This window comes from Anser anser (genome assembly GCF_964211835.1).
Source record: "Anser anser genome assembly, chromosome: 1".
Lineage (NCBI taxonomy): Eukaryota > Metazoa > Chordata > Aves > Anseriformes > Anatidae > Anser > Anser anser.
Window position 1 is genome coordinate 184,645,267 of NC_139720.1, and position 16,357 is coordinate 184,661,623.

The 16,357-nt window shown below is 46.0% G+C and overlaps 1 protein-coding gene across 1 annotated transcript; it reads right to left on the reverse strand.

The window, feature by feature from the left end:
- Positions 1 to 1,139: 1,139 nt before the first annotated feature.
- LOC310898592 (fibrinogen-like protein 1) lies at positions 1,140 to 13,700 on the reverse strand. Its single transcript, XM_083833862.1, has 8 exons — positions 13,486 to 13,700; positions 12,172 to 12,253; positions 10,641 to 10,851; positions 9,323 to 9,482; positions 5,010 to 5,107; positions 4,841 to 4,929; positions 3,502 to 3,692; positions 1,140 to 2,491 (listed from the first exon to the last, which is right to left on the reverse strand). The coding sequence occupies exons 2-8, from the start codon at positions 12,241 to 12,243 to the stop codon at positions 2,302 to 2,304; spliced, it is 1,011 nt and encodes a 336-aa protein (XP_083689988.1). The 5' UTR covers positions 12,244 to 12,253; positions 13,486 to 13,700; the 3' UTR covers positions 1,140 to 2,301.
- Positions 13,701 to 16,357: the final 2,657 nt, after the last annotated feature.

The window sequence follows — 16,357 nt, forward strand, 5'->3', positions numbered from 1 at the left end:
TCAAACATAACTAGTCTTTAAATTGACTTAAAGGAGCTGGAAATCAGCCCTCTCAGGCAATTACTGCTTAGCATACTTACCACCCCTGTGCTAAGGTAAACGTGGCTGTGTGAAGCGTGTTTGCCCTGAAGCAGTGATCCGTCAGCTTCAGAGCTACAGCACTACGAGATATATTTACAGCCTTGGTGAGCCTCGGCGCAGGAGATCCCGGAGAAACGGGTGATCAAACGTAGAGCACAACAACATTCAGGAAAACATAATGTAACTTTCAGTGGGAGTTACCTGAGCCTGATGGTAGCCTTCAGATCAAATTAGTACTTGGCTAGTGTGATTTTACACTATTGAGATTAAAAAGGTTCTGGAACACTTAGGGTTTGTTGTAGGAGCTGTAGGGTCCTGCCCAAAACCCTTTGACTTCTTCATCTCCAGCACTGGAGGTAGGGCAGAGGAGGGGATGCCCTGCTCTCTTCTTTCTGCAGCCTCTTCTCAACAGCCCCATTTACTGTCTGAGAGAGGAAAAAAACCCAAATCTTGGTGCTGACTGAAGGCAGTCCAACTGTAATGGCTCTGGACTGAAGAGGCTTTACATCACTCGTGGCTGTGGGGGAACTGGACTGGGTGGCCTGCTGCTCGATACTCCGCTATCAGCTGGGTCCTTGGCTGTTCAGGGAGCTATCGAACCCCTAATGCTGGCCGTTTGTAGCTGATTTCCAGCACGCAGAGGTGACTTTCACCTGGCTGTAATCTTTACCCTGCTTCCCTAGCCCTTCACCGGTGCGGTCTCGCCAGGACATGGGCTTTAGGAGCACATCTCGCTGGAGCACGGACCCATTGCGCGCTGGTGTTCATTTGCAGTCATTGGGAATAAGTGAGAACGGGGTTTAACTGCTTGAAAAAGCAGAGGGACCAAATCAAGTTTTACACTGACTATTCACATCTGCGTTGTCTTCAGGACAGCTTGAGCCATGGAAACCAAATTTACCTTGCAGACCCTCTAAACTACCCAGGACAGCAGGTGCAAAAACACCAGAGACAACAACAAAACAATGAAATTCTTGCATTACGAGTCTTCTCAAGATTTTCATCCTAACTTCTGATCAACTTCCTACTGTTTAAAAACAGATACAAAGCATTAAGTCCTACTCAGATGCTTTTATTTCACAATTACGGCTATATAATACAAATTATATATTATTCTAAAAGCAAATAAATGGGAATGAACTACCAGTTTAAAACTTATTGTAATTCAGAAAAAAATAGACTTATCCTACAACATGGTAGTTACATTATTTGCATCAAGCTGATATTACTGTTCATTTTTAACTGCAGTTATTAACTTGTGGAAAATAAATTTTCAGTATTATATTTCTTTCAGTTATTTATGTTGCTCTTTAGTTTCACTCAGAAGAGGCAGCGAAAGAAGCGTGCCTTGTGTTTCAATCACTTTCCACTTTGTTTCTTTACTAAATCAAAGTAGTCTGGTAAATGACACAAGAACGTACAAATGAATCACGACTGCATTTTTCGAACTCCTAAGAATATCTGTGCTCATCTTAAATTTAGTAAAATCTGCCTAATTTAAATCTGGGACTTAAATTTGGTTGGCAGCACTGCGTTTGATTACATTAGCATGTTACAGTGTGCTATATAAACGGATCTGCAGAGGGAAGCTGTTGGCAATGAAATGCAGTGTGAACATTGTCCACGTTGTGGGGACTTGCTCCAAAGCAGCCTTGGAAGAAGCCTGACTTCGAAGTAGTCTGGATGGTTGTTAGCTGTTGGGGCGTATCCATCTTCTGGTGTGGTTTCACACACTCTAGAAGAGCTCTGCAACTGGCAGTTGGTGACCACCGTGAGAATTACCTAAAAACGTGTTCCCAACCCAGATCAGAACACTAGTGAAGGCACAACAGGTGAAGTCTGACTCCTTATCACTTTGTGGTTTCCATTCTTGTAACTCAGGCACTGGCTGTTACAATCAAGATGAGAAAGATTTAGCCCTGGAAGGGTACAGATAGCTAAAAGAACACTCTTGAGCATTCAGGGTCCAAGCTTTTCATAAGCACTCTACAACGAAGTCCCAAAAACTGCTAAAAAAGAAAGCCACGGTTATTTCAGGACTGAGATCCGTATATTTTCCATTAGACTGTTGGCTGGCTGTGCTCAAACAACTTGCAACTTTTGCCTCGGCTAGTAGAAATAGATGCAACTACAGTTACCACAGTGCAGTTTTGGCAATTGGCAGCAGCAGAGGGCTGGCTATTAATGTACACAATTCTTTACTTCCCAAAGCAGCAGATTTCAGCCGCCCTGACTGTTCTCACCGTCTCCACTCTCGCTGTCAACAAAGAACGGAGCCCGGATTTTCATGGCCACGTATTTGAGCGAGTACCATGTCCCGTGCCACGTAGACCAGATGATGCCGTTGTCGTGGGATCCGTTGTACCTCCCTGTTTTGTAGTATCGTCCGTTGAGGTTTACGGCGTGGCACCTTGTAACAACACAGAGGAGGTAAAAAGGAGACTGTTTAGCATGGAAAGACGTTGTGTCATCACAGCAAGGTACAATTTTCACACACCATACATTTGGAAATACTAGGGGTGGGATTCATGGACACGTCCAGACACCTAGATATATCCGTACTGAACTGGTTATGGTCCTACTATAGACTATGGAGAACTGTTTAATACAATCCTTGGAGCCCAGAGGAGTATGGGGGTCATCCTAACATAGACACCTATTCTGGTCAGGCAATTCAACCTGTTGGCTACTTTGAGTGTGCCAACCAGGGATGTGATTCAGATACCTAAACAGAGGTGTGTGATGTCAGTTGGTAGCCTTCAGCTCAAGTATAAGCAGCTAAACATCAACACCTAAAAATGCAGATGTTTTTTAATGAAGTTGAATTTCACCATTGATGTACATTTTTGTAGGTCCACTGATCTTCACTTTGTTTGTGATCAGGACCTGTCCTAAACAAAGAGGCTCATCCTGCCCTAAAGCAGAGGAAAAATGCTTGATAATGGGGTGTTTACACTCCCAGGTCTAGTGAACCAACAACCCTATTAGTTGATGTATGGGTCACGCCCAACCAGAAAATGTACAATCAGGAACAGTAAGGGGTAGCTCATCCCCTAGACAAGTTCCATAACAAAGAAATTCATTTGTGCACACTTCATCTTCCAGTGGCTATGACTTTTCTTTCTTAGAATATAATCCAAAGCACCTCCAAGGAACTTTCAATCAGGTTTTTTTCCCTCTGGGACACTTCTCCTTCACTTTTATTCTGGCCCATTTTCTTAAAATGAATGCAACTTACCTGCTTGGCTTCATAATGAAAGCAGCAGATGGCTTTCCTGATGGCCTGAACATGGCAGACTTAGCCATGTGAGGTGATGTGCTCGCAGCAACCTCCGACTGCTGTAAGGCGTGTAAGGTGTCTCGGCTGTACAGCCACCTACACCCTATGCCTCTTCCCAAGGGCTCAACCATTCTCCATACCTGTTAAACCACCAACCACCCTTGTTCTCCAACGCGCAGTTGCCTGCCAGGAATCGATCGTGATCCTTGTCAGATGTGGTGAACTGCATCCCTTTGTGAGAGGCTGACCACTGGTCTTCAAAATTGCTCCCACCAGACAGAGCGTCGCCGGCGTTACCGGAATAGGTGCCAAACCATAACCTGTAGTTGTCCTGCAACAGTATGTGAAACACGCCTTTGGTATCAGCTCTCATTTTTGAGATTTCCTCTGTCCATTGTATCCCCTGTCAAAGACATGACTGTTGAAGTCACAGCTGACTTTTAGCTCCATGCTTTAATGGTACTCGTGTAGATCACCACTGGATTTAAACTTCCAAAAGCAGTTACCAATTACTACTGCTGCTTAAGAGGGTTTCAGGTTTTATTGTCTTTTAATACTCATTTGATACTCTACACAACAATCTGGAAGGCTTTCCCTGGCTCGTTGACAACACCTGTTGCAGGAAAATGTGCCAAGTAGATGCTCTCACAAACTGCTCGTGGTTCAACTAGGACAACTCCTGTAGGAATTTTGCTCCTCCAAGGCCTGGAAGCCATCTGATTTTTAGCTAAATGGTCCTGTTCTGGTGGGAATACTTAGTTCCAGTGTGCACAACTAGCAGATCTGAGAGACATTTGATAAGAGAGGGATGATTACTTCTGTGGTGAGGCCTTTTCCTGTTATTATATTCCACTTTTATAAAAAAGTAGTAAGGCTATTTTCAAACCTTTTCATAAGAAAGCTCTAATTGCAGACTGAACACATTGGGGTGGTGAAGAAGTTGGAACTAGAACTGATCCATGCAGGGAATTTGGGCTACTTACAAATAGGGTTCAGAGATGCAATCCTACAAAGAACTGCCCCTGCACTGAGCAGGATGCCGTCTGTCTGAAGCTAGAAAGCAAGCATGGAAATACAGGAATGTGCCTGGCTTTCTCTGGACTTTCTCTGTGTGTACCACTTAGGGCTGCAGTTACCTCTCTTCAGGACAGGAACTTGCTACTGCTCTTTCAAAGCTTTGATTAGAGTGCACGGTTTTCTTTTAAAGCAAAGTAGATGGGTTTTGTTTTAGTGTTGTTTTTTTATGTGATAGCCTGGGACACTCTCCTGGGAAGCAGCAGAGCAGCGCCCAGTTTCCTTGGAGAAGTTCTAACCTGCATCTCCTCCCTCATGGAAGGCTGTTTTAACTGTGAGGCCAGAGGTAAGTGCACATGGGATCTCCCCACACCCTGTGGCAGAGAGCTGCCCGACGCTGTGCAGATGCAGGTGCCCCACCCTCAGAGATAAAACAAGCAAATCACCACTCTCTCCATTTCTTACCTGCTCATTGTTGAGCTGGAAATTTTCATAGACTGCATAACGTCTTTCCCCATGCCAGTCCATCAGGTCAATCTTTAATGAGCTTTCTCCTAAACACAGAGTAGTGCCTTTTTAGATCAACTATCACATGCAAATTGGAAGGAAAACTCTGGAAGGAAAGTACTTGCACCTCTACTGAGCAGGTCATAGATGTGATCGTTGCCCAGCCAGTACTCATCAGTCTTGCCTTGGAATTTTCCAAATCCCAGTTTGTAATCATCCCACTTCCTGAAGCAGATACAAATATCAATTTCAGCATGCAGGGGTAACAGCAAGTGTCATAGAATCACAGAATGGTTTGGGTTGGAAAGAACCTTAAAGATCATTTAATTCCAACGCCCTTGTCATGGGCAGGGACACCTCCCACCAGACTGGGCTGCCCAAAGCCCCATCCAGCCTGGTCTTGAACACCTCCAGGGATGGGGCATCCACAGCTTCTCTGGGCAGCCTGTGCCAGTGCCTCACTGCCCTCAGAGTAAAGAATTTCTTCCTTATATCTAACCTAAACCTACCCTCTTTTACTTTGAAGCCATTCCCCCTTGTCCTATCACTACACCCCCTGACAGAGTCCCTCCCCAGCCTTCCTGTAGGCCCCCTTTAGGTACTGGAATGCTGCTGTAAGGTCTCCCCAGAGCCTTCTCTTCTGCAGGCTGAACCCCAAATCCCTCAGCCTGTCTTCACAGGAGAGGTGCTCCAGCCCTCTGATCATCTTTGTGGCCCTTTTCTGGACTCATTCTAATACATCCATGTCCTTCTTTTGCTGGGGGACCCAGAGCTGAAGGCAGCACTCCAGGTGGGGCCTCACAAAAGCAGAGCAGAGGGGGAGAATCCCCTCCCTCGCCCTGCTGGCCACGCTGCTTTTGATGCAGCCCAGGATATGGTTGGTTTCTGGGCTGCAGGCACACATTGCTGGCTCATGTTGAGCTTCTTATCAGCCAGCACCCCCAGGTCCTTCTCCTCAGGGCTGCTCTCAATCCATTCTCTGCCCAGCCTGTGTTTGTGCTTGGGATTGCCCCAGCCCAGGTGCAGGACCTTGCACTTGGCCTTATTGAACGTCAAGAGGTTTGCACAGGCCCACCTCTCAGGCCTGTCAAGGTCCCTCTGGATGCCATCCCTTCCCTCCAACGTGTCGACTGCACCACTCCGCTTGGTGTCATTGGTAAACGTGCTGAGGGTGCACTCGATCCCACTGTCCATGTCACCAACAAAGATGTTAACCAGTGCCTTTCCCAGTACTGACCCCTGAGGAATACCACTTGATACTGTTTTCCACCTGGATGTTGAACCATAGACTGTAACCCTTTGAGTGCAACCATCCAGCCAATTCCTTACCCACTGAGTGGTCCATCCATCAAATCCATGTCTCTCCCATTTAGAGACAAGGATATCATGGGGGGTAGTGTCAAATGCTTCGCACATGTCCAAGTAGATGGCTGGAGTCATCTCAGTTGCTCTTCCCCTAACCACCAATGCTGTAACCCCATCACAAAAGGCCACCAAATCTGTCAGGCACAATCTACCCTTATTGAAGCCATGTTGGCTGTCATCAATCACCTCCTTATTTTCCATATGCTTTAGCAGAGTTTCCAGAAGGATCTTCTCCATGATCTTGCCAGGCACAGAGGTGAGACTGACTGGCCTGTAGTTCCCCGGGTCCTCCTTTTTTCCGTTTTGTAAAATGGGGGTTATGATTCCCCTCATCCAGTCAGTGGGACCTTCCCCAGACTGACATGACTTTTCAAATAGGATAGTTAGTGGCTTAGTAACTACATCAGCCACTTCCTTCAGGACCTACAGAGGTATCTTATCAGGTCTCATGGACTTGTGCACCTTCAGGTTCCTCAGATGGTCTTGAATCTGATCTCCTCCTACACTGGGAGGTTCATCATTCTTCCAGTCCCTGTATTTGCCTTCTCGGGCCTGGGCCACGTGGCTGGAGCTTGTCAGGGAAGACTGAGGCAAAATAGTCATTAAGTACCTCAACCTTCTCCATATCCCGGGTGACCAGGTCTTCCGTTTCCTTCCAGAGAGGGCCCACAATTTTCCTAGTCTTCCTTTTATCACCAATTCACCTATAGAACCCTTTCTTATTACCCTTGATGTCCCTGATCGAATTAATTCTAAATGGGCTTTGGCTTTCCTATCCTGACCCCTGGCTGTTTGGACAATATTTGTGTACCCCTCCCAGGTTATCTGTCCTTGCTTCCATTCTCTGTAGGCCTCCTTTTTCTGTTTAAGTTTGGTCAGGAGCTCCTTGTTCCATGCAGGTCTCCTGGCGTTCTTGCCTGACTTCCTCTTTGTTGGGATACATCGCTCCTGAATTTGAAGGATGTGATCCTTGAATATTAACCAGCTTTTGTGGGCATCTCTTCCCACCAGGGCTTTGTCCCAGGGTACATTACAAAGCAGATCCCTGAAGAGGGCAATGTCTGCTCTCAAAGTCCAGAGCAGCACGCTTGCTGTGCTCCCTCCGTGCTGCTCTCTGAATGCAAAATTGCACAATTTCATGACCACTGCAACCAACGCTGCCCTCGAGTTTCACATTCCCCACCAGCCCCTCCTCGTTGGTGAGAATGAAGTCCAGCACAGCACCTCTCCTCGTTGGCTCCTCTGTCAAATGGAGAAGGGAATTGTCATCAATACATTCCTGGAACCTCCTGGATTGACAGGATTAAATGTCAGTTTGTGACACTTAACTGTGGTAACAAGTAAATCTTCAGCTGCATCTTTAGGTCCTTTTAGAAAAGTATCTCATTCAGCACGAGCTGAGCTGAGATTTGTCACTCTGCCTCAGAAATATGTATGACACATCTTACTCCCTCGCCTGCTAACCCTGTGCACACACATATATTGGAATCAATCCTTCACGCTGCCAGATACAGTGCCTGCAGAATGAAGTTGTAAGTTAGATGGAAGAGGAAAGTGGTAGCTGTCATATTTGTCTTCAGCAAAGCATCTGATATCGTTCTTCAGAAGGTCATAATTCATCTTCACTCCTGACTGGAAATTAATGTTGCAGTCTAAAATATACTACAGTCTTAGATGCATGAAGTGAAGTAGTGAAGAATCAGAAAATGAACAGAACCTGCAAACAAAAGCTTCCAGATGAAGCTGAAAGGAAAATATCTGGGTCTGCTTTGTGTTCCTGTTCCACTTAAATCTATTTTTAATTCATTGACCACTCTCACCTCTGCTTCTTTGCAGTATCACTGTCTGCATGTGCCAACTTGTCCTTTAAAGATGCATACTTACTTTTCATCACAATTTCTGGCTTCATAGTTCTAAGAGAAATCTCATGTTGTTCCTTTCTCCTCATCATTTCATTATGTTAAAATCTCCTCTGATATTTATGGGCTATCTTTGATATAAACCTATATGTCCTGCGTATTGATATTTCAAGTTTTAGTAACCCTGTGTTTATTCCCTCTCTCGGGTTGTTAGTAGGGATTTTAATTCTGCCTGACCTACTTACCAGCCAATGCTACTCTTCAGGACAATTTTCATTGGCATAAATTCACCTTTGCTGAGAGCTGAACTACCACGGCTAGAGAGCTACCACTCTCTGGGCAAGCTATCTTAGAGCCAGACAGTTGAGGTAGCTTTGCAATGAATTGCACTCTATTTAAGAGATGGTGGACACACCCTACAAGTGTGTGTGCTGCAACAGTGAATTAATCTGCAGGGGGACATTTCTTCTTCATAGTGCCAGTAGAGCATCTCGCCTCCTAGAGATTTCCAGGAGGAAATAATTTCTCTGGGCTTTTGCATAAAGAAAGGTTGATTTGGACCTGTAGTTTTGCATCTTTGTGAATGATCTGAATATGAAAATAAATTTTACTTCATGCTGAACATGATTCCTGATATGAGAACAGATAAAACATTAAGTGGGCCTCAGTCTATTTGCTGACGCAGTTATCTGCCAATTTAGAGGCTTTGGCAGACAGTTGTCTCCTATCATGACAAAATAGCCTAGATATCAGGAAAAAATTCTTTACCATGAGGTTGGTCAGACACTGCAACAGGCTTCCTAGCGAGGTGGTTGATGCCCCATGTGTGTCAACGTCCAAGAGGCATTTCGATAATGTCCTTTATAACACACTTTAATTTTGGTTAGCCCCAAGGCAGTCAGGAAGTTGGACTCAATGATCTTGTTAGGTCCCTTCCAGCTGAACTATTATGTTCTGTACAAACAAATATGCACACACATACACACCTACTCAAATGCAGGCAAGCCATGCAAAAGGCATTATAAATCCATCCTGAAAATGGCCTCCTGCTACCAATACGTACCCACACTTTGCCCTAATGCAAAGAGTTACCATAATTAAAGTCTTGTCTTGCATATCCTGCTTCTTGAACTTCGGGTTTTGCCACCAGCAGGGCCGAGTGTGGGAGCTGGAGGCCTCACTGAGGGACCTGTTGATGCAACCACGAGGCACTCACCTGTTGAAATTCTCTTTGCCGTTACTCCGCCGCTGAATTACGGTCCACCCACCGCCATCAGACATGTCACAGTACACCAGGAAAGGCTCTCGATCTGCTCTGGGCCTGATCCGGTAGTAGCCGTTTTTGGTCTTCTTCCTATTATACACCGCAGAGCAGTCTGGGCAGAACGGTATCAGCTCGTTAGATGGGGGAAAGCAGAGGGCTACGTGCAGACAAGAGCAGACATGGTTCAGAGGCCGTACACGGACACTTGGCCAGTCTGTGTAAAGCTCAGTAAGCCCAGCAGGGCCAGAGCAAATGGGTCAGAAATAAATTAGTAAACTGCTGTGTTTGCATTGCAGCTGGGCCTGGCGTTGAGCAGCAAGGCTTCAGAGCCTTTACTGCCCCCTGAGAGGGTCGTTCCCAAATGATCAGTGGGACGGGACAGATGCAGCTCAGACGTGAGCACTGTGGGACCAGGGCTGGCTCTGTCAGCAAGCGCCAGGCAGAGAGCAAGGGATGGCAAGGGGGTTAGCTAGGCCCAACTGCTCTGAACGTCTCAGACTCAGGGAATGGTGCAGACCTTAATATCATTTGCAGTGAAGCTAATTTCCATGTGGAAGATTACCTCAGCTGTACTTTGGACTGGACTGGGGGGCCTGAACTTTCTAAAACCAGAGGCTAAGTTCCGTGACTGGCTCTAGCAAGGCTTCATACTTTCAATGTAATGCTCATCAAGGACAAAATCTTGGCCACAGCCCACGACTCCGGTCGTACATTATTATCGAAGTGACAGCAAGGAACAGAGCATGCACGTGTGCTGCTGCACGGCAGGAGTGATGGAAGAGCTGAAGAACAGGGAAGCTGGATTCCTCCCAACAGGTTTCAGTGCCTGCAGCTGGGCTGTGCGCTTTGGGCTCCCAAAGTCACTGGGGGAAAATGGACTCTTCAAGAGCAAGATCCATCTTTTCCTACAGCAGACGTCTAAGGCAGGTCTGACGGAAAAGAGCTGAGAGGTGCCTTTTCCTCTCTGCACCGGAGTCTTGGGATACAAGCCCAGCTGCAGATGTCTGTGTTGTACCTGGGTGGTAGCTGCCTAAATCTGGGCCAGCTGACTGCAGCCCCATGGGAAGTCTGCTGGTATCAAGGCCACCAGTCTGCCCTTTGCCTTCCCATGTATCTGACTGCATTTTAAGACTATCTGCTTTAAAAATTAAAAAAAAAAAAAAGTTAAATAATTTTTCAGCAGAAATAAAATATGACACATGTGGCACTGAAAGACGAACTGAACATTTCTGCAAGCTGAAGTTTCCACATATGCTACTGCAAAATGTACCTTGGTCATAGACTATCAAATTTCCACTGGTTGTGGGTAAAAGTGTCTCGTGCTGCATGCTCCTGTTGCTTGAGAACAGACCGCTTTTCGTTTTATGGTAAGTGTTCTCCAGAATGTCCTTCAGCTGCAGTTCATATAGGTAAAGCAAATCTTGAAGCTGTTTTAACCTTTGTCTTAATTTATTGTTGTCTAGGAGGCAAATATCTTTATCCTATGGAGAAGAAAAAAAAGAAAGAACAAAAAGCACACTTCAATCACTGGTAAGAACAGAGGGGCAGTGAGAGAATGATGTCTCCTCTACTGAGGATCAAGACGATTCATTCGTAGCCCCTCCCTAAGGTACATGAATCTTGCAGCATGGGCTGTTGAGTTGAACCCAGTGGAAAAGTTTTTTTTTTTTTCCAATGGTCTTGCCACTGATCTGAGCATTGCAGAATATCGTCAGATACGCAGAAAATTACTTGGGACAAAAGTCATTCAGCTTGATTACCATTTAATGAAATCAAAGGGAGTTTTGCAGACTATGAAACTGCTCAGGGAAATCAGAGGGGAAAAACCTGGTCCTTGCACTGCAGCCAGGCCAAACCAGTGAGGTTACAGAAACATCTTGTAAAACTGGAAGATAAAAGAGCTGAAAAGCAGTGAGCCTACTGGGATCAGTGGAGTAACTTCAGAGCTGCATTACTGTAACCAAGACCAGAATCTGGCTCAGGCTGGCTGGGATAAACATTTTCAGCAACAACCTAGTCTGTGGCGGATATTACTCCATAAGTAACATCAACAAAACAGAGCAAAATCTCCTCCAAGACAACCAAGAAACGGTGTGCACAAGAATTACTTGCTGTTTTTGCTCTGAGCAAGCTGGCTTGAGCGATACCAGAGCAAGACCAGTTCTAGGCATAAGAGAAACGAGCAATTGCCCAGGACAGCAGGCTGCTGAGCGTGCTAAAACACAATTGCCGAGCTGCCTGCTCCTTTCCTCAGCGTGTTTGTTTTCCTACACAGAGGAGGATTTCCAGGTTGGAAGCACATGGGAACCTGCTGCAGACAGCCCCAAGCTCACCTAGCTCTCTTTGCCAAGCTCTGTACCTCCTTGAGTTGGCCCAAGAGTAATTTGCTCATCACATGAAAACAGATTGCCTCAGACTATGACTAGCTCCTCTTTCCCCTTTCCCTGCTTTTTGAATTGCAGTGAATAAAAAGAAGGCAGTTTTCCCTGAGGAAATGGAGTGGAGTATTTTTTTACTGGCCATAAAATCAAATATATTTTTAAAGGCTTTTTTGATGTTGTTTTTAATTCTTGGCACTGTCAGTCCAGCCATGTGGAGAGTTGCCCAGCCCATAATGCTGTGAAAACCCTATGTTATTAGGACCGAAAGAGTGACCTTCCTTTAGCCACAGGCAGCTTTTTGCTCTGCTCTTGCAGGCCCAAGTCTTTTGTAGGGGAGCACCTACCTCTGCATAACTGGAAATGATAACCCACTGGCATGCCACAGAGAAGCTGTACAGACTCTAGCTGAGAGATACGCACCGAAAACCTGTGTGCAGGTGAGCCAAAGCTGACCAGAAGGAGCAGCAGCCACCAGGGCATCAGCAGACCCATTTCTTATTGCCTGAAAAGAAGCATTGACAAACTGCACTGGCGGCTTCTTACCCCCCCATCACAATCACATTTAATTCTCCAGGATTCATTAAGGAGGTGGCTTGAAACTACAGGCAGGAAAAAATAGGGAAAAAAATGCATGTTAGTGAGAGGCTGAAGCACCAGTGCAGTGTGCTGACGCAGGGACCTAGGCTTTGGTCCAAGCTCCCTCTTCCCTGGAGGAATAAACACTTGGTGCAGCTCTCCAGCAGCCTCTGCCCTTTCTCCCAAGTGCCCACGCACACGGGAAGTTACTTAGCAAAAACGCCTCCTTGGAGTACTCCTTGCCAAAGCAGTTGGCCAAAATCTCATCGTTCTTATTTGAGCTCCCCAAAGTTGACAGGAATTTTGCCTCCTGGTTCAGTGAGCATAGGCATTGCCCCTCTGTGGTCCACGGAGCGCTCTGTCAGTATGGGAGCTGCAGAGTGGGCACAGAGCGGGTGTGGGACAGTTTTGCTCAGATTTCAGTAGAAAAAATGAAAAAAAAAAAATCTTTGCTGCTGGCCTGCCCCAGCACACAGACAGGGCTTCAGCCTGAGAGGCTCAGCTAGAAAAATGCTAAGCGGCCACCACTGGGAAGATGCAGCTGAATGCAAGTGAACAGTACAAATTGTTCGCAGTATGATGCTGTGAAAAAATATATCAGAAAGAATAAAAGAGCCTGAAAAACAGGATAAAACAACTCCCCCACTTCACATCTGGAAGTGCTGCAGAAACTTGGCTACCCAGATCTGTGTTCCCAGTGGCTTGCTTAGTTTCAGCTACGACTCTAGGAGCATCACCGCAGCTGCTTATGGAGCTGGCAGAGCTGCCGTGGCAGGGGAGCTGCCTGAACAGCCAGGCGGGCCAGGGCCCAGAGCAAACAGAGAGAAGAAATGCCCTGTGGAAGTCACTGATAAAAGATGCTGCACAGGTTTTCACTCCAGCATGTGGCATTTTTTTTTTCAGATGGTAGAGAAAAGAGTATTATAGCATGGTTCACCCAGCCCACGACCTCTGATACTTCTCATTTACGCTGCCCTGCAGCTGGGTGCTGGTGCTGTGGTCAGAATCAGGCCCAATGCAGAGAATGTGCGCGGAGGCAAAAAGCTAACAGGAAGGATGGATGTGAGCACCGGCTCCTGAAAAATAGATAGTGAAGACCGGAGGGGAAAAAAAGCAACTTTGGCTATGCCTTTATCAACATATATTAAATCCACATACCTGTAACTCGCCTTTCCTTCAGACCTCCTTCTGATAAGATTATCTCCCTTAAAAGTCAACTGCAAAAGAAAGTGGTAATAAACCTGGCTGTATTTCTAGAGGTTGAATAGATTTTTCCTTTCCAGATGGCCCACATCAAGTGCTCAGAGGGACATTTCAGTGCACTAGGCAGTTCCACACAAAATACACTTGCAGTTTTACCCAAACCCTTATTTATCTGCTGTTACCCAATACTCATCCTGCTGCTTCGCAGTAAGAATAAGCAACAGTTATGTTTTTATCAGCGGTGCTCTCCAAAATAGAGGGCTCTGCTGGTTGCGCACCATCACCCACCTTATTTGACTGTGAAGCTCAACCAAGACTGACTTGTTTAAGTGTTTATATGAATCACTCAGACTAATGCTCCCTGTGGGAGTTTTATCTCACATTTGATACAGCCAGGCTCGTTTCAGTAAGTCTTGCAAGGTGGAATGAACACAGCTTTTGTGTTCAGTGTTTCTTTTGCCGTTTAATCAGGTTTATATGTAAAAGCACAGTACAGCTGTAATGCCAAAAGAGCTGAAAATTTGAACCAAGAAGTGAACAGGGGAATATTAAGCAAGATTTGCTATTGGACTGAAATCTCGGAAGGTTTGCAGTTGCGTAACTCTCCTCAGAGGTGGATCATTAGATTTTCTAGTTAACATAAACAAGGACATTTGTGAAAGTGCGGGAAAAAAAACAACAAAACACAACAACAGATGGGTGCCTCCCTTTGTGTTATGGACAAGGAATTATGGATTATTTTAAAGACAATGCTCCTTTTTACAGAGCTGCGGTCAGAGGAGAGACTGTGGGGCCAAAAAGCAAGGCGTGTAAGCCCATCAGAAACTTCTGTTTTACTCTTGAGTAAAGGAGGACTGCACAGCTATTACAAAGTACAGCAATGCTGTTTATTTCTTAAAAACTGCATTCCTCTTCTCCCTCAAGAGCAGCTGACCCATTTCACTGCCAAAAGATTATGTAAACAGTACTTTTCTTCTCACTTGTTCTCTATCCCTGTTTTGAGGCGGGTTTTGGAAGCTGTTTTGGAAGCCCCCAAGCACAGGGGAGCTGTGTGCTGTTTCCTGGGGCTGTGTCGTTTAGCTCTTCTTGTGCTTTCAGCCACAGCGCCTCTTTCTCAGCTCGAGAAAGCCAGACAGCACTTGAGACACCGTGCACCAATTTATTCTCTTGTCTACGTGGCCAATGTGCATGTCCCCAGTGTGTGATGGGCCCAGGCCAGCAGTGGCAGCACCGGAGTCGTGGTGTGGGCATGGTGTGGGCAGCCATGGGCGTCCACAGGGCCAGGGAGCAGCAGGCCCCAGGCCTCCAAATCCTGCTGGTCTCTTGTGGTGGTAGAGCTGCTGACCCAGTAGGGGAACAACTTGTGCATATACGTTATGTCACTGCAAATTTGCAGGAGTAGGACTCAAAACTCAGCCCTCCATCAGGAACCCCCAAAGGCCTCCCAGAGCCAAGAGGCCTGGAGTGCTCTCGTGCTCTCCTCCACCGGTGGTAACCTCACTGATGTCTGCAAGTGAAAAACCCAGTCAGCTGGAACATGTTTCTTGCACGTTTCATGGTGAACTTATTTTCACAGGCTAGAAGAAGCTTTAGGAACATCTGAAGCACCGGAGAGGGGCTGCCACGGGGTTGAGTTCACGTGAGGCGGCTCTAGCAGGAGGGTGTGCTCATGTACTGCTTCACTGGCCCTGAGGTAAAATAATCAAGTCATCATAAAGAATGTGGACAGTGTGATCACTAACGTTTCCACACAGATGTTGAAAGTCTCTAGGCAATGGGGCTGTAAATGCTTTTTTTTTTTTTTTTTTTCTGGAATACACATGCTTCACACATATACTGCAGTGCAAATTCCTGTTTAGTTATTTGGAAGGAGATCAAATTCCCTCTTCATAAGACACTCAGTGATCTTGTCAGCAAACAATAACCATTTCATTAACCAAAAACCTCCCCACCCCGCTTTCCTCCTCCCTCCTTCCAGCAAAAGTACGTAGGTGCTGAATAACAGTCATAAAAAAGCTATTATTCATACATTAAACGCACAGCCAGCACAGCAAGAATGCAAACTGGTGGATAAAAGTGAATGAATAGAGGGGCTCTGGGACAGCTCTTGCTATTCCTGCAGATATGGTGTGTTGGGCAGACAGAGCTGCCCAGGATGAAGACAGGAAGATGACACTGAGTGGACATTCACCTCCTCTACAGGGACTGATTGAACACTGCAGCTGGAAGACTGGTGGCATCTTGAAACTCTTCCAAGACAAGTTTATCTCCCAAACAAGTTCCCAGGTGTTTGTTTGTTCTTAAAGCAGTAAGGAAGAAATGAGCCAGCTGCCCCAGACTCCAAAGGAGTTAGAGACTTGAGGTTTTCATAACAAGAATCTGACTACCTACTAGTGCCCTAGGAAAACTTGGAGTAGTCCACAGCCAGCTCCAGTCAAAACAGCTCATTCACACTGAATTCAGGTGCTTTGTGCATTTGCCATTATTTTTGTACCTCTCCATCACATTCCACTTGAACATCCTGCTCACTGGGGGAGACCACAGACCGAGTTTCCTTAGGAAAAAATTCTTTACTGTGTGGGTGGTCACACATTGGAACAAGCTTCTTAGTGAAGCGGTTGATGTCCCGTTCCTGTCAGCGTTCAAGATGCATTTGTTAATAATAAGATGCTTTAACTTTTGGTTAGCCCTGAAGTGGCCACGCAGTTGGACTAGATGACCTTTGAAGGTCCCTTCCAACTGAACTGTTCTGTTGTTTGCAGGTACTGCAGGTGTGGAGGTACCAGCAGCCTTCAGGCTCTCCATGTGCGAGCTACTATTCATCTTC

Excerpts from the sequence above, each read along its gene's own strand:
- LOC310898592 (XM_083833862.1), bottom strand. The coding sequence starts at position 12,243 with ATGGGTCTGCTGATGCCCTGGTGGCTGCTGCTCCTTCTGGTCAGCTTT. Across the intron at positions 9,483-10,640 it reads TTTGATAGTCTATGACCAAG|ACTGCTCTGCGGTGTATAAT; the intron begins GTACATTTTGCA and ends CGTTCTGCCCAG. Across the intron at positions 2,492-3,501 it reads GGTGGTTGGTGGTTTAACAG|GTGCCACGCCGTAAACCTCA; the intron begins GTATGGAGAATG and ends TGTTGTTACAAG.